Source organism: Podarcis muralis, chromosome 7, assembly GCF_964188315.1.
Source record: "Podarcis muralis chromosome 7, rPodMur119.hap1.1, whole genome shotgun sequence".
Taxonomy (NCBI): Eukaryota; Metazoa; Chordata; class Lepidosauria; order Squamata; family Lacertidae; genus Podarcis; species Podarcis muralis.
Genome location: NC_135661.1, coordinates 13,735,121 through 13,753,346, shown reverse-complemented (window position 1 = coordinate 13,753,346; position 18,226 = coordinate 13,735,121). Strand labels below are relative to the sequence as shown.

Here is an 18,226-nt window from a genome sequence, read left to right as displayed (position 1 = left end):
GGCGGCTCATGTGTCAGGTGGGTGGGGGGTTCTGCAGAAGTGAATGCTGAGAGCAATGCGTGGGTCCGCCAAATTCAAAACAAGGTTGAAAAGTGTGTGTGGGGGGGGGGGGGGGAGGCGTCCCATGAGGCGGCCAGGCCAGGGTGCAGTGTGGGGCAAAAGGCTGAGCACAGTCAGGCCTTGCTGGAGTCACTGGGTCCGCATTCACACCATACATTTAAACCACTGTGACACCACTTTAAACAGTCACAGCTTCCCCCAAAAAACTTCTGGGAGCTGTAGTTTGTTAAGAGCATTGTTAGGAGACCCCTTCCCTATTCCCCTCCCAGAGCTACCGTTCTCCGTGGAGAGGGGCTGATTATTAGACCGCTCTAGGCCTTGTAGTTCTGGGAGGGGAATAGGGGTCTCTTCACAACACTCAGCCCCATATATATTCTTTGGGGGAAGCCGTATGTGTTTAAAAAGTGGTATGACATTCCTTCAGATGTAATGGTGTGAATGACACCTGTGTGGTGGCCAGGTGGCTTGTGTTGATGTGAGGCACAGGCAGATTTCTAGGCAAGAGGAGGGAGGAAAGGGGCTCAGGAGATGGAGAAGGTGCTTTGGCACCAGAGCCATTCATACAAGGGATGCCAACTTACTCAAGGGTGAAGGTGGGAAGACGGAAGGGGCAGTGCTGGCCATGAAGTCTGCAATCTGTCGGAGGGCCCAGATATTGGAGTTGTTTCCTTTCTTCATTTGCTCCTGGATGAGGCTCTCCAGCTCCTCCCTGAAAGACTGGGGTGGGGGAAACCCACAGAGACCCTGAATGATCCAGGCTGCAGCAGCTCTGAGTCCTCCTCCTCCTCCTCCTCCTCTGTACCCTTCAAACTCTGACATTCGTTTGCTCAAGAATGACCACTTCATTCATTTGGATATTCAGGAACCAGAGAGAGACCCTTTCATCTGCCCAGGAAGACTCTCTGGCTGGTCCGAAAGTGGCCTGTCTTACAATAAAGGGAGACTTCATTGTAAAACCACTGCAGGGCAGACCCATCCATGAGAAGTGGTGCCACTGTTTTTTTGGGCAAGATCTTGTGAGATCTCACCCACGTCCCGCAAGATCTCGCCAGAACCAACCTCTGCTCAGCTAGGTAAGGGGTGCTTTGGCGGCAGGGCAGCGTAGCATTTCCTGTTTCACCTCAAATGGTGCAATGGGATGAATCATCCCTGAACCACTGAAGGACTCTGGATTCAATCACAGTAATGGCTTTCTATCCCACTGCAGCTGTTAATTAACTTCACAGCGCTGGGATCATTGTTAATCTTTAAGGTACCCACATAATTTGGGGAAATGAGAAGTGGAATTGTAACATTTATTGGTTTCCATAGCCGTGTGTCTGTGGTAAAGGGGGGGGGGCTTTCCTATTGCCAGGAGTCAGAAACCCTTATTGATCAACTGCAAATCACTCAGGAGATCAGCTAGTAGACCCAAATAAGCACAGGTCCTGAATCAAGCACAGGAGGAAAGTTTGAACAAAAGAATGTAAAGAATTACTTTGATAAAATGCATATTTTGTTATGTGCAAATGGCTTTAGATCCTATTAGGTCCATAAATTACCATATAGCATATATTCAACACAAAAAACAGTGACAATTTGTTGTTGACAAAGGGCAGTTGGACATATAAAGGGCCCCAATACCTTCAGTAGCTTAGGGCCTCATCAAACCTAAATCTGGCCCTGCCTGTAGCCCAGAGCAGGTCATGTGGCCCTGCCTCAAGGTCAGACATGCTCACCGGCTCAAGCTGAGCCCTGCTGTTCCTGAGGGGAATGGCTCTTGCCTTGCTGCACAATGTCCCCCCCACCCTGTCAAATCTGGCTTGCACCATTGAGGTGGGTGATACTCACAGGGCTTTGCAGAATCATGGTGACCCTTTTCTTCTGCTCCATCAGGTTGAAGTCTTGGCGCAGGTCGGCAGCCATGTTCCTGATGCGCAGGTATTCCGGGTCATCTTCTGCGAACCGGTCGAAGTAATGCTGGCTTTGGGTGGGGAGGGAGGAGACCTCCTCGGGGATGGTCTCGCTGCTCATTTTGGATGTTCTAGTCTACTTTGGGGGCCTGCACAAACAAAGATGGAAAGGCTATTTGCATCCTCTCTCTCTAGAATCCTAGAACCATAGAAGTGCAGAGCTGGAAGGGACTCCAAATGTCTGCAATGCAGGAATCACAGTTGAACAATCCCTGACAGATGGCCATCCAACCTCTGTTTAAAAACCTCCAGTGAAGGAGAGTCCATCACCCTCCAACTGCCAAACAGCTCTTGCCCTCAGAAAGTTCTTCCTTGTGTTTAGTTGGAATCTCCTTCCGTGTCATTTGAATCCTACCATCTGGAGCAGCAAAAAAACCAGACTTGTTCTGTCTTCCATGTGGCACAGCCCTTCGGATATTTGAAGGTGGCTATTACCGTATTTTCCGCTCTATAAGACACACCAGACCACAAGACGCACCTAGTTTTTGGAGGAGGAAAACAAGAAAAAAAATATTCTGAATCTCAGAAGCCAGAACAGCAAGAGGGATCGCTGCACAGTGAAAGCAGCAATCCTTCTTGCTGTTCTGGCTTCTGGGATAGCTGCGCAGCCTGCAGTCACTCCATAAGATGCACACACATTTCCCCTTACTTTTTAGGAGGGAAAAAGTGAGTCTTATAGAGCAAAAAATACAGTATGTCATCCACACTTCCCTTTGTCCCACAATTTCTTCCATTGGTCCGTGACTTCAAGGCACAAGTCGAAGAGGTTTTCCCTTAGTCCCGCCTCTTTCCCCGAGAAAACCCACTGTTTACCGCTGAATCGGAACAGAAGTCAACCCACAGGAAACCTGATTGATGAGCCCAGGCTAACCATACCCAGCTCCCTCCCAAGGCTTGGTTTCCAGACCCTTCATCATCTTGGTCACCCTCCTCCGCACACCTTCCAGCTCTAATATGTCTAACACAGCAATGTTAAGAAATTGCCCAAGCCCCCTTTCCCAGAATCCAGAACTTTAATGTCAGAATGCACCTCTTGACAATGCTTGAGGGGGTTTATATACTTCTAGGATCACAGGGGGAAGTGGGCAGGGTGTGTGTGTGTGGGAGCTGCAGGCTGAGTCACAAACAACTGCAGCTTTATCGGGACATCAGGCTGACAGAAAGCCCCGGCGTAAATTACACATTGCAGCAAATCTTCTCTGTTCATTATTGCTAAAAACGTTTAATTACAACCAAGGAGCCCAGATGGCATGTGGCTTGAAGGCAAAAGCACGTGAGTCTCTTCCTTCCAGCAAGAAGAGTAGGCAGAAAACCTAGAGAGACCTGAAACCGTTACTCATCTGGTCGCCTGTGGCGAGGAAGAATCTTCTCCAGGGGACCAAGCCTAACAAAAAGCCACAAATTACTTACTCAAAGTATATGTGGTCAGGGAGGAAGAGAACGTTATTTGCACGGTTGTAATGCTCTTATTGTGGGTGGTGCTGTGGGTTAAACCACAGAGCCTAGGACTTGCTGATCAGAAGGTCGGCGGTTCGAATCCTCGCGACGGGGTGAGCTCCCGTTGCCCGGTCCCTGCTCCTGCCAACCTAGCAGTTCGAAAGCACGTCAAGTGCAAGTAGATAAATAGGTACCACTCCAGCGGGAAGGTAAACGGCGTTTCCGTGTGCAGCTCTGGTTCGCCAGAAGCGGCTTAGTCATGCTGGCCACATGACCCAGAAGCTGTCTGCGGACAAATGCCGGCTCCCTTGGCCAATAAAGCGAGATGAGCGCCGCAACCCCAGAGTCGGTCACAACTGGACCTAATGGCCAGGGGTCCCTTTACCCTTTAATGCTCTTATTGCACTACTTAGAAGCAGCTGGACCAGCCTAAGTGTTTGGTGCTACATATGATTCTCCCTCGCAGCAGAGCATCCAGCACAGTCACCCCCCGCCCCATGTCCGTGAAGGCTGCTAGGAGGATATGCTGTTCCCTTGTTTGCACTAGGTCAGACTTGCTCCCTTCCCTTCTGCCATCCCTCATGGCATCCATAATCTGCCAGCTGAGAGGGTCTGCTTCCCTTGGTCTCATGGTATGGCCAGCTCCTGACAAACAGGGCTGCAAACAGGAAAGGTGTGTTTTACTTATTTATTTCAGAAAATTTATATACTGCTTGACTGTAAAAAAAACAACAACATTGTTAGTAAGAAGACTTAACTGTGTTCATGCACTGAAAATCAATGAACAAAATATGAAGAATTAACAGCAAAAATGCAAGACATTTGAAAAGTTGACATAACAGTAGACTAAAGACAGATCGAAACCTGTATGAACTTTCCAAATGTCCCGGTAGGTTTGTCTGACCAAGAAGGTTTTAGCAAGTGCTGAGAAGAGTTCAGTGAAGGAGCCTGACTGCTGTCAAGAGGCAGGGAGTTCCAGAGGGTAGCTGCTACTGCTGCTGCACTAAAAATTGGTTCCATACAAATGCAGAAGGGGTCTTAAGTGACACTTGTAACAGAGCCAGTCTCGCCAATCGAAGCTGTCAGGTCAGGTGGGCATACATGGGCAAGGCGATCTCACAGGTAAACTGCTCCCAAGCTATTATACTAATATACTATATATATATAGAGAGACACACACACACACACACACACACACACACACACACACACACACACTAATAGTAACACTATGAACTTTGCCCAGAAGCAAACTGGCAGCCAGTGCAAGACCCTGAGCAACAGTGCCGTGTGCTGACAAGGCCTTATGTAGCACATCCCCTGCCAGACAGGACTATGGAGCAGAATTTCATTCCTTGGGCCTCTGGGTTTGCATGTGTATGTGTCTGGGGCACATCTCTCACTCTTCCATCTAAATATTTGAACACATGCTGCCTGTTAGCATTGATGTATGGACCAACAACCCAACACACGCTGCGTTCACACATTCCCTTCTAGAATCAATGGAGGCGGAGTGCTTGTTTTTCCCACATAGTTCGTTCACAATCCAGATATATTGCACATTATTCTTGCCCCTGAAGACTGCTTCCTGAGAAACTGGTTTCATTTTTAATATAAGAACTCAGCTCGATTCTGCATTACCCTGCAGCACATCCATTTGAAAACAGAGGAAGGCAGGTGTAGGTGGTTTGGGCAATGGGGGGGGGGTGTCTCTACCTCTACCCAATGATGTTGTGGGTGAGCATAAACCAAGATCACAACCCCCACTTCCTTCTCTATTCACCTGGGGCAAATGGAAAAAGCAAGGATAGCCTCATCAAAGGGAGGATTTTTATTGCCTATCAAGTCACCAAACCCAGCATTGTGGATGGCAGGAGCTAGACTCAACCTGGATGGAGAACAGCATGCTGATGAAGAGCATGAACAATGCTGGATTGAGTAAAAAAATTACATTTTTGTGTGACAAACAAGTCACTGTGTACACAGCCGCAGTGTTGGGGAGTGTAATGCATTTGTGGGTAATCACAGAATTGTCGAGTTGGGAGGGATCCCAAGGGTCATATAGCCCAACCTCCTGCAGTCACAAATGTCGAGATTTGAAAAACACACATGGAAGAGGCTATTGAGAATTTAAAAGTAAGAGGCACATATAATGAAAAGTTATGACTCTGCCGTGTGCTTTTCCGCCCTGCTTTGAACCCCTCAGCCTGGGTGCTCATGTCATTCCCCAGGCTGGCACATTAGATGACCTGCTCTGGGGATCCTGAATTCAGACAACACTTTTGCTTTCCATTCCTCTCCAGTGTCAGCTTGTGTTTGGATGGAGACTTCTCTTGAACTCTGCAGAACAACCACTTCCTTTTCGCCTCTTACTCTTCCAAGGCAGTGCCATGTTACCGTTGCCTGGTAACCAGGACTTAAAAATAAAGATCTGAGTAGGATTAAGAGAGGAGGGAAGCTGGAAAGGTCTTCCTGCCTTTCAGCCAGGTGCCAGTTGTGATGGGAAGGGGCACTATGGAAAAGGGGTTATATACATGATATATGATATCAGAGAAGTAAAAAAAAAATATGCCTTGGGCAGGTCTGCTCACATGGTTTAGCCATCATCTAACTTTCATGCAAGGTTATTGCATGCTTGCAAAATAAACAAACAAATAAATAAAATCCCCCAGCATTTGAGCAAGCAGAACTGCTAGAAATTTTCCCACAATAGGGGCCGGCAGGGGGAATTGTGTCTGCAAAACCCCTCTTTTGTGTCGCCCTTGACACAGAGCTGCGCTTGCACATTCTTGTCGACCCAGATTGCTTTTAGCTGGCTGCCTGCAAGCCTCTCTGTCCTGCAAACAGCTCTTAGTCCGCACTGCAGGATGGTCACTAGTTCAAAGCTTGTCCTCACATGACTGCCTTATGAACTCAGACTGGACCCCATCTCCCTCCAGCAAGGTTTGGAGACTGGCAGTGTCAAAGGCCACCTCTGACTGTACTGTTCCAATGCATGAGGAGAAGGAAGGCCTGTGTCCCCTGTGGGACTTGCCCTCTCCTGACACCTTTGCAGCCTTAAAGGGCTTAACAGTATATAATAATCTGAAAGGCTTGCAAATGGCTACATGGTTACAGCTACACCCTGGTGCTTAGACCATGAGTAGGATGTTGTTGTTGTTGTTTAGTCGTTTAGTCGTGTCCGACTCTTCGTGACCCCATGGACCAGAGCACGCCAGGCACCTCTGTCCTCCACTACTTCCCGCAGTTTGGTCAAACTCATGCTGGTAACCTCGAAAACACTATCCAACCATCTCGTCCTCTGTCGCCCCCTTCTCCTTGTGCCCTCCATCTTTCCCAGCATCAGGGTCTTCTCCAGGGAGTCTTCTCTTCTCATGAGGTGGCCAAAGTACTGGAGCCTCAGCTTCATGATCTGTCCTTCCAGTGAGCACTCAGGGCTGATTTCCTTAAGAATGGATGCGTTTGATCTTCTTGCAGTCCATGGGACTCTCAAGAGTCTTCTCCAGCACCATAATTCAAAAGCATCAATTCTTCGGCGATCAGCCTTCTTTATGGTCCAGCTCTCACTTCCATACATCACTACTGGGAAAACCATGGCTTTAACTATACGGACCTTTGTTGGCAAGGTGATGTCTCTACTTCTCAAGATGCTGTCTAGGCCTGTCATTGGCCTTCTCCCAAGAAGCAGGCGTCTTTTAATTTTGTGGCTGCTGTCACCATCTGCAGTGATCATGGAGCCCAAGAAAGTAAAATCTCTCACTGCCTCCATTTCTTCCCCTTCTATTTGCCAGGAGGTGATGGGCCCAGTGGCCATGATCTTCGTTTTTTTGATGTTGAGCTTCAGACCATATTTTGCGCTCTCCTCTTTCACCCTCATTAAAAGGTTCTTTAATTCCTCCTCACTTTCTGCCATCAAGGTTGTGTCATCTGCATATCTGAGGTTGTTGATATTTCTTCCGGCAATCTTAATTCCATCTTGGGATTCATCCAGCCCAGCCTTTCACATGATGAATTCTGCATACAAGTTAAATAAGCAGGGAGACAATATACAGCCTTGTCGTACTCCTTTCCCAATTTTGAACCAATCAGTTGTTCCATATCCAGTTCCAACTTCTTGTCCCACATAGATTAGTGCCCCTATTTAAGGGGGAAAGAGACAAGCCCCAAGGGTTGCCACAACTCTCCAGGGTAGATGTGGGGAGGAGACCAAGGGGGTGATGCAGGATGTCACAGCACAAAGGGGGACCAAGCGACCCAGGCTGGGTGAAGGGGCAGCAGAGGCAAGGGGAGCTGAGGGACTGTCACATGCGGAGAGGAAGCAAGGACAAAGAGGAGAGCAGCCAGATCCAGGACTGATGCCAGGGTGGGGGTGGAACTTTCTTAGACTTGACATGAGGCCACCTCCCTCTCAACAATGCACCAAGCACCGACTGTGACAAGTTTCCACACAATGCAGCCTTAATCCTGGAATCCTCCATGTTTCCCCAGCATTGCTTCCACCTTCCCCATTTTGGGGGAGAGATGTGGAATTGCAGCCCCAAAGGTAGGGTTGAGGCATGGTGGGAGGTGCTGACATGTTGAGTTTGAGAGAGGTAAGAAGCAGGCGGCCATGGGGAAGAGGAGAAATGGGCAGTTCTTGGCAGTGGCAGCTCAGCAGGTGCCCCACCTTACCAACCTGTGATGCCAGCTCTGGATTCAGCATCTGGCCTCCAGGACTCTGGAAGGAACAGCACCCCACCAGGCCTGGAGCTAAGCACCCAGCCTGGCCCTAACACCCCCCTGCTTTGGCCCAACACCCCTTCATCCTCCCTCCGCTGTCTCTTGGGGGCTCTGTCTGGGAAGGAGAAATTCATTGCTACCCAGGCTGCTGCTCTCCCCAGCTTTTAAATATCTGTCACCCCAGGCAGCTTGAACATGGCTAGGCTGCCCAGTTCTGTCCATGGCAACCATGTGCCTCCACTCCCAGACACAAAGGGCCCATTGTCAAGGATCCCAGATGAGGAGGAGTCTCTCTCCGCGCGTCGCTTGAAAACCCAGGAGGAATCCGCAGATGGCATATGTGGACGGAAGACAATCAGGCAGATCACGAAAAGGCTTCCACAGCCCAGAAGGGTGTGTGACAGCAGCGCATTCAGGCAAGGAGGGCTGGGAGCAGCCTGGGGCCACAGGGCACGTTGGCGTATGAGCCAGCTCTAGCATATGGTGCTTTGGCAATCTCATTGTGCCAGGCAGCGGGCGGCAGCCAGATTGTCTTACACAGTGCAGCAGAGTTGCCCACTGGGGGAAGAGCAGGAGTTTTTACAGAAGAGTCCCCTGGGAGTGGGGGGTGGAAGGCAAAGAGCGAGGAAACAACGAGAGCCCGGAAGACTCTCTGAGCTTCTCCTTCCCTCGGCTGGAGTCGGAAATTCTGTCTGCAAAGCAGAGACCCTAGGGAAGGTGGGAGTGCGCGGCCCTCTGGGTTAGCCGGGGGCTCTGCAATCTGGGATTCCCATCCTGGGATTCTCTTAGCAAATGATAGGGCTCAGTTATCTGCATGCTTTCATTTTCTGCCCTATTGGATTGCCCCACCAACAACTCCACAGATGCCGTTCCATAACAGGATGGCATCTACACATGCAAAGAAACATACACACACTTCATAAGGAGTTTAATTCTAGAATCCTCTCCAGCAGCCTGTTTTGTTATAGCTGCAGTTGTAATGTTAGAAAATGTGAAAGCTTGTCAAAAGGAAGGAAATAAAAAATGGGGGAGGGAGTTGCAAAATAAAATTCAGGGAGCTCAGAGTTTCTTGGGGGATTAAAAAAAAAAACCCTCCTTTTTGCTACTCATGCTGAGAACAACTTGCTATTTGCAAAATTGCACCTACATCCGTTTCTCATTAATGACAATGCGTAAGAAATGCAACTCTTGAGACTCAGGAAAAGGAGATCATGGCAGCATGAGGAAGCTCTAAACTTCCTAAACATACAATGTTCCAGGCATCTTTTTTGGTTTAATAAAACAAACCATTTCCTCTTTTCTGTATCTATTTTTAAGGCAACTTTTATGGCACCCCTCTTCTCTCCCCTTCCCTTGTGAATTTAGCAATCTCTTTTTGCCCTCTGCCCCACCCCCCTTCTGCTGCTTGACCTCTCTGGAGGGACAGGATTCTTGGCACCAAACATTGGTAAGCCTTTTTGAAGTTGAAGTTGAGCCGGGCCTCAAAGTGGATTAATGGAATTGCCAAACAGGAGAGACGAACCAATAAAGGCAATTAAATTAAGCATCAATCATGCGTCTCTTTCCATGCACAACCATTGCTGCATGCTCAGCCAGAGCGGGCCTCTACACAGGGCGCACTTCTTTGGTGTGTCAATGCAATCTGCCTGTCCCTGAAAACCTCATGCTATTACAGGGTCAGGGAAAGCAACCTCCTTCCTCCTCTGAGATAAGCTACAACTTGGTTCAAAATCTTGTTGCATGCACACCAATCTCTGAGCAGCGAGAGGTTCTAGGAGTTCCTGCACTTACCCAGGGTTTGGTTTCCTTAGCATGAAGCTCAGTGGAGACTGTGGTGTCTTTAGGATATATGGTTTTATTTACACAGACATACGACCTGAGCATAGGATGGAGGGGCTCACAGCATTAGCGCACTCATAGATCTTGTTTCCTCATTCTGTTCCCAGGGAAGCCCCAGAGTCAGCACAGGTCCAGCACAGAGCAAGAGAAGCCTCTGTGTATCCAGATTCCAGCATCAGCCAATATTCTCACACAGCCCAGCATCGCCTATTGCTCTCCATCCAAGAATGAGGTGGCATCCAGCCAGGTGAGGTGAGAAAAGGCCCACCCATTTTTCTCTTTGCCCATACAAATGGCAGAATTGGCAGCCGCCTGTCTCAAGAGCAGTGGCGTAGCGTGGGGGGTGCCAGGGGTGCCGGCCGCACCGGGCGCAACATCTGGGGGGGGGCGCGAGTCCAGAGGGAAGGGACAAGTTCCTTCCTCCGCCGGGCTCCCCGCCGCCACTGCCAGCCTTGCGCCCTAGCGCGCGCGCGCCCCCCGCCGCCGCTGCAGCTGCGCTCCACTAACTGCTCGCAGGATGAGCAGCCGCTGCAGCAGCGCCGCCGCCGCCGCCACCGACGCCTGGCTGGGCACGGGCAGCCTCCGCACCCTGCCGACGCCGCCATCCCCTCGGCCCAGCCACAGGCGGCGGCTGCTTCTGCCGACTGGGAGGGAGGAGAGCTCCGAGGGGCCTCGCCGCGTCCTGCGCTCCCCAAAACCCTCCAAGAGGAAGCCGGCGGAAGGGGGCGCCGCTGGCTCCGGCTCTCAGCGCAAGTCTCAGCCGCGGGGGGGGGGGGGGCGAGGACGGAGCGCGGCTGGAAGCCCCCGGACCCGGCCGGGAGGAGGAGAGGCGCTCGCCAAGCCCGGATCTGGAGCGCCTCGGAGTGCGGGCTCCACCTACAGCCCAAGGAGAGGAGGGGGCGGGGAGGCGCCCGAGGGGAGGGGGCTTCGGCTGCCTCGGCCCGCGGGGGCTCCGCAAATAATAAATTTAATAAATTCCTGCTGAGCCTTTGGGGGGGGGGTCCTTGGCTCCTTCGCTCGCCCCCAGCCCCAGTGGCGTAGCGTGGGGGGGTGCAGGGGGGCCGGGCGCAACATGGGGGGGCGCACTCGCACTCGAGTGCTAAAATCCACGGGTTAGGGGGCGCAAATTACTTGCCTTGCCCCGGGTGCTGACAACCCACGCTACGCCACTGCTCAAGAGACAATGGAGTGTGCCTCTGAGGGTGAAATCAAACCACTGTGTCAGCAGCACTGAAGTGACCTCCCCAGGACACAAGCCTGGCCAGTGTGTATGGAGGTCTTAGGCTGCTCAGATGACAAGACTCCCCTCTTGGCCTCACTGATGGGGTCCAAAGGAAAGCAGAGCAAGGCGTTTGGCACCAGCTTGGCTGCAAGAGTTGCCAGATAGAGGCATACAAGGTGCCTTCCAACTGCCTTAGGGACTCCACTCCAGCTTTGGGCAGGGTTTACTCCTTAGCCTTTTCATCTCCTGAAGATGTCCTGCAAGGCAGTGGAAGTTTGGTATCAGAGTTTTCCTTCTCCTAGATGGATTACCTTCCCAGGTGGATGAGCCCCATTTATCCCTCACTTCCCTCTACTGTGGAAAGTGCCTTCTTGACTGTTGGACCCACTCTTGGTCTCGTCAACTCAATCAGCTGGAGTCTGTCTCCACATGCAGGGGAAGTCCCCAACTCACTGTGGGTTTGAGACCCATCGACTCCCCTCACCTGGTTTAGCTGGCCCGTCAAAGCTGTTCCTGGGATATGGCCGCTGTTGCTTGCTGACAGCTTCCAGGAGGCACTTGTGAGAACTTAGTGCATGCTGGGGACTAAAGATGGAGCATGATGTGTCCTCCACAGAGCTACCACCCCTCTCCCACCACCCACCCCCGGCAGTACTTCTGGCCAGCCAAAGCCATCATCTTGACAAAGGAACTGCTAGGCTGGTCCTCCAGGAGTTATTGTACTCCAGCTCCCATCACTGCTTTCCATTGGTCATGCTACCTGGGGCTGATGGGAGTTGGAGTTCAACAGCAGCTGGAGGGATACAGGTCCTGGGTTGGCCAAAGGAAAGCACAGAGCATCAACTGCACCTTAGTTTGGCAGAGTAAGAAAAGCTGTCCTTGTAAAGCGGCCAGGACAGCAACCCTTTCCAGTGTCCTTTGTGGGTGAGGGCAAATGCCGGTGCTGGGTGGGGGGAGAGGCAAACAGTGGGAGCAGCAACAGATGAGACTCTTAGCTTGGAATGTTGCAGAAATGCACAGAAGGAGGGAAGTTGTTGAAGAACAAAGGGTTCAGCATTTCAGCTGATTTCACCAGGGGGATTTGTAAAATGATCTGCCAGACACCCCCTCTGAAAGACACAAGGCGAGGAGGCAAAGAGACTAGATAGATGCTACCCAGATCAATAGACAAGAGCAATCAAAAAGCCACACACAGCAGCCTGCAGGTGCTGTTGAAAAGCTGGTCCTGCTACACTCTAAGGAAAACAACATGAAGCAAGGCTGCCCCATCCTCAGGGGTGGACGTTTGAGCTTTAGTTGCAAAAAACCCCTGCAGAAAACTTAATTTTGGTTAGCAATCAGGAATCAGCCGGGAATATTTCTTGCGTGGCACCCTCATCCCCACACCAATGGTAGGCAAACAGGTCTTCTCATTCCAGCTCCCCATAGATTGTGCCCTGTGGGTCGGATCTGTCTCCCACACTGTCTGCCCATCTCTTGACATGGCGGACCCACCTTGCCAGCTCCCAGCTTGCTTATAAAGATTACCTGCCAGTGAAACAAACTGCTTGCTCCACACACCCAGCTCTATTTCCTTTACACCTTAAAAGACACTCCTGCCAAAAGGTTTCTTGAAAGTGCAAACACTGCGCTCGGCACACAGAGAAAGAGATGCTGTTAGTGCAAAACAGGCCTGGCCCCGAGTTCCTTAAAAATTAACTTCTTTTAGGCGTAACAGAATTGAGGAGGATTTAATATACAGTGGTACCTTGGTTTATGAACTTAATCTGTTCCGGAAATCCGTTCTTAAACCAAAATGGTTCTTAAACCGAGGCGTGCTTTCCCTACTGAGACCTCCTGCCGCTGGTGCCCTTCCAACGTTTAGATTCCGTTCTTAGACCAAGGTAAAATTCTCAAACCAAGACACTATTTCCGGTTTTGCGGAGTTCTTAAACCAAATCGTTCGTAAACAGGACTGTTCTTAAACCAAGGTACCACTGTATACCTTTTGGAGTTGGGGAAAAAATACCTTTCTGGACAGAAACACTGATCATTATACAAAAATAAGTGCAGGTGATGATATCCCAAGAATCCCTTAAAAAAAAACTCTCCTTTGGTTACTTCACTCCGAGTTCATCAGTACTGATTTTCATCTGATTACAATACTGCTAACAACAGCAAAACACTGTATTACATAAAAGTGGGAAAATAAAGATTCCCCGCTCCCCCACCATAACTGATTGGCAAGGAATAACTGGCAAACTATCTTCATGATAAAATCTAAATATTTTTTCATTTTTATTTATTCACAACACTATATATATATATATATAGTCCCTTCCCCCATCAAATATCACTTTCTTTTCCCCCTTTCTATTTTGTAGAAACAAGGGTGTCTAATAGTTTTGGCAATGAATTGTGATAGCGTTAATAAAAGAGAGAGAGAGAGATGGGGGGAATCTTTATTTTTCCACTTTTATGTGAGTGTTTCACTGTTGTTAGCCTCTTTTAAGCCTTATTTTCCTATCTCCTTCTTGTTCTCTCTGCCACATCAGCTGTTGCCAGAGATTTGACACCCTCAAATCACATCCTCAGACTCCTCCCTTGCAGTGCCATAATGTACAGAGGGATTATTTTTCAGGCGGCAGAATATTAAAAGGTCTCTGGAGGCATTTGGGCCATAAACAATTTAAAGCGGGCAAAAAAAAGACCAAGGCATTTTGTATTTCTTTCTGCTATGGCTTTCCAAGGTGCTCCTGACGTTCCCACGTTGAGCTGTTTTAGGGTGTGCTGAGATTATTCATTGACAAGAGTCACTCTGGGCTATAATCAGGAGCAGGTTTTTCTTTCTTCTTGCAGGTCTGACTCCTTAGCAGTCAGAAATGGTTGGGGGGGGGGGAGATAGCTGGCTTAAATGGATCCTTACTGCTCAGTCTCATAGCTTCCACAAACGGGAAACTGACAAGGCCATAAAATAGGGTTACCAGACGTCCCCGGTTCCTGTGGACAGTCCCCGGATTTGCAAATCTGTCCCCGGATAAATTCCATCCCCGGAATGTCTCCAGATTTGAAAATCTGTCCCTGGGAAACATGGCAGCAGCAGCCTCAGCAGCCCGGAGCCAGCCTGGTAGCACAGTTGGCTCTGGCTGGCTTCAGGAGTTGCTCGCTACCATGGCACCTGCAATTTTCCCCGCCGGAAGTCCCCATATCATGTGTCATGTGAGCAACACATCATATGAGGACTTCCGGTGAGGAAAAATGGTGGGTGCCACAGCATCTCCTGCCCCCTTCCCCCTTTGTTTTGACTGATGGGGGAGGCTCAGGAGTTGTGGGTTGGTGGCCATTGCCCAGTTTTTTAAAAACTCTGCGCATTTATGTTTTAAAGGATGTGAAAGAAGAGCTTTGCACTTTGCCTGGCAGAGAAACCGTGCACCTGGTGTCCCTCCTGGGCAACGGTTGCCCACCTGCGACTCCCGAGCCTCCCCCAATCTGTCAAAACTAAGGGGGAAGAGGGCAGGAGATCGGGGAAGGCCCGGGAGTCACGGGTCGGCACATTTATGTTTCACAGGGTGCGAAAGAAGGGCTTTGCACATTTATACAACATGCATGTGTGCTTGGGCCCAGGGTCTTTGGCCATACCATCCCCATTACTGACTCCCAGTTGCTACTCAGCTTCAAACACAACACAACACAACACAACACAACACAACACAACACAACACAACACAACACAACACAACACAACACAACACACTGGTAACCATACCATAAAACAGATTTTTTGTGAAAGTGAAAAGGAGTAATAAACCTAGCAATAAAGAGCACTTTGAAATGGGCCTGGACAAGCCCCCGACAACCAGTGCAACTGATTCCATATCAGCTCCATCTAACTGGAGATCCTGTGGACAAAATCTGGGATCTTCTGAATTCAAAGCGTGAAGCTGCAACTGGGCTCCCTTGCCAGTTCACGCCTGCCCTTTTCATTTTGCTCTTTGTGAAATTTTGCCTTGGCATTTACAGAACAACCAGGGATTCCCCCCCCCCCCCACTCTTCTGATTATTCCAATTTGATTCAATTTAATCTAATAGTTATTGTCCCTCCTTGGTCTGTTATGGATAAGCTTAGCGCTCTTAAGTGGCACTTCAAACAGCAAAACAAAGCCATTGTGCAGGTCACATGATGAGAGCAATCAGGGCAGAGAAAACGAAGAGGTTCAGGATCACAAAAGAAATGTAAAGATGACAATCCCAGTCTGTTATGGCTGGATTGCGATGGTCTCCTTCAAAACCCCCCAGTCTAGCAAGGTGACAAAGTGGAAGGGAACAAAAATAGCTAATTTACAACATGTCGACAGAACGCATCTAAAATCTCCAGATATGCTAAGACAACAAATCTGGAGGGATGAAAGCTCCATTTCTTGTGGAGGCCATGAAACAAGGAAACAGGGTCACTGGCAGATCAGCTGTGGGATATGATCAGCACCTCCCATCTGTCCCAGGGTAAACTGACAGCCCAGCTGGGCAAAGGGCAGGCTGAGATGCTGTCTGACACACAACATGGCAGGGCTTCCTCCGAATGCATCGGTGCGCCTTGAAGACAAACAGGAGAGATGGAAGCAAGGGAACGCCTCCCCAAGTTCATTGCCCATTCCATGCCCCCAGCACCCTTCCCACACCACAGTGGTACCCAAAGTGGGTGGTACTAGGTACTAAGAGGGTGCTAAGAGGAAAGGTGGGGGCGGGGGCCACTGGAGATGTAAATGACTATCAGACTTTGAAAAGCTGTTCTCACTGGACCACGTTCATCAATTTTGTTGAGTTAATTAAACTAAATAGTTTTAATCGAATTTTGAATAAATGTGCAATGAATGGTTGCTATTTTATTGTGTTGTTGCCTTCCTTAGTGGGCTGTGCAAAGTGCTATTTGGAATAAGGCTTTGGGTAGGCTAGCAGGCTCTGGGGATGAGTCTGTAGAACCAAGGAGGCAGCGGCCTGAGAAATTTCGGGAAACGCTGATCTATAGTGACAATTTTCTCAGGGCAAACTGACACATCCATTGAGGGGGGGAAGCAGTAGATTTGTTCCCCCAGCTCTGCCTTTTCCTAAAGAGCCTGTGCCTCAGTTTCCTCAGGGAGTGGCAGGCAGACATCAAGATTATACGCTGTGTGCCTGGGTGTTCCCTGGTGTGCATGTGATGTGCCAGTGTGGGTATTGGGGGCTGGCCTGAGGTGTCAGATCCGGGCAATGCCCCAGTCACCCCCAAGCAAAGGGGGAGCCCTCAGCAACCCCTTCTCTACAGCTCTGGCTTGAAGATGTGGTTTTCAAGCCTGGGAAAAAGCTCAATATGGAGCCCAAATGGCCGAGATATTGGGAAATTCTGGAACAAGAAGGGGACAAATTGAAATTGCAGAGTTTTGAGAAATTAAAAGATAAAGTGCGAGATTGGCTTCATTATTATCAAATAATGGAGGTTTTTAAGATGGACAGGAAAATTGGCTTCCAGGTGGAAAAATCAAAATTGGAAACAGAATTGTTAGAATCCAATACTAAAAATCTGTCAAAAATGTATAACTTGCTGTTGAAATGGAATACGCAGGATGAAACGGTTAAATCAGCAATGATTAAGTGGGCACAGGATATTGGTCATAACATTATGTTTGCTGACTGGGAAAAGTTGTGGACCACCGGGATGAAATTTACGGCATGTAATACCCTAAGAGAGAATATTATGAAAATGATTTATAGGTGGTACATGACCCCAGTCAAGCTTGCAAAAATGTATCACTTGCCTGATAATAAATGTTGGAAATGTAAAGAAAATGAAGGTACATTCTTTCACCTTTGGTGGATGTGCCCAAAGATTAAGGCGTTCTGGGAAATGATATATAATGAATTGAAAAAGGTATTTAAATATACCTTTCTGAAGAAACCAGAGGCCTTTCTTCTGGGTATTGTCGGCCAATTGGTGCCAAAGAAGGATAGAACATTTTTTATGTACGCTACAACAGCAGCAAGAATACTCATCGCAAAGTATTGGAAGACACAAGATCTACCCACCTTGGAAGAATGGCAGATGAAGGTGATAGACTATATAGGACTGGCAGAGATGACTGGCAGAATCCGAGACCAGGGAAGAGAGACAGCGGAAGAAGATTGGAAGAAATTCAAGGACTATCTTAAGAAATATTGCAAAATTAATGAATGTTAGAATGACGTTGGTTTAGAAATTATGTGGTTTCCAGCTGTAATGGATAAGTAAAAAAGAAAAGAAAGGCTAAAAATTAAATGAAAAATAAGGGAAAGGATTTGCTGAATTAATAAATTAGAAAGTGGAATACAGAAAGGGGAGGTATGAGGAAGTCGGAGAAGTAAGTTATAAGAAAATAAGGGTTGAAATTATACCTGTTTTTATTTTTTTTGTTTGTATTACTGTATTGTTTTGTTTTGTCTTTTTAAAAATTTTGAAACTTTAATAAATTTTTTTTTTTTAAAAAAAAGAAGATTTGGTTTTCACACATGATGACTCCCCTGCAGCTTCTCCCGTTTCACAGCCATGAAGGAGCTTGTGTGGCTACAGAACTGGCTACTGTTCCCTTCAAGGAACGCTTATATCTCTTCCAAGGGGATGGAACCACTGGAAGAGAAGAGCCTGCCAACTTTCTTAAAAGCCTTCAATTGACTCTGGTTACACATGTAAAGCTAGCCCTGCCCCCTGCCCAAGAATCCTGGGAACTGTAGCTTACCCCTCACTGAACTGCAATTCCCAGCACCCTTAACAAACTACAGTTCCCAGAGTTCTTGGGGGTGAGCAAGGGTGCTTTACCTGTATGGTGCTTAAGCAGCCAGTGCCTCCCACCCATTAGTGTGGTTTTGTGGCTTAGAGCGTTGGACTAGGACTTGGAAGACCAGGGTTCAAATCTCCGCTTGGCCCTGAGGCTCACTGGGTCACCTCGGGGCAGTCGCTGCCCCTCAGCCGAGCCCACATTGCAGGGCTGTTGTGAGGATTATAATGGAGGAA

At 48.8% G+C, this 18,226-nt stretch overlaps 1 protein-coding gene across 3 annotated transcripts in view; it reads right to left on the bottom strand.

Annotated features, from left to right (window-relative positions):
- ADD2 (adducin 2) overlaps positions 1 to 18,226 on the bottom strand; it is an 88,500-nt gene that overhangs the window by 32,434 nt on the left and 37,840 nt on the right. For 2 of the 3 annotated variants that reach the window (XM_028741093.2, XM_028741092.2), the window contains exons 2-3: positions 1,891 to 2,101; positions 642 to 777 (exon numbers count right to left, since the gene is read on the bottom strand). In XM_028741093.2, coding sequence (XP_028596926.2) covers positions 642 to 777; positions 1,891 to 2,073 — 319 coding nt within the window. In that variant the 5' untranslated portion in view covers positions 2,074 to 2,101. Of the gene's footprint in view, positions 1 to 641; positions 778 to 1,890; positions 2,102 to 18,226 lie in introns of those variants that run through there. The other variant, XM_028741094.2, reaches the window with a different exon arrangement.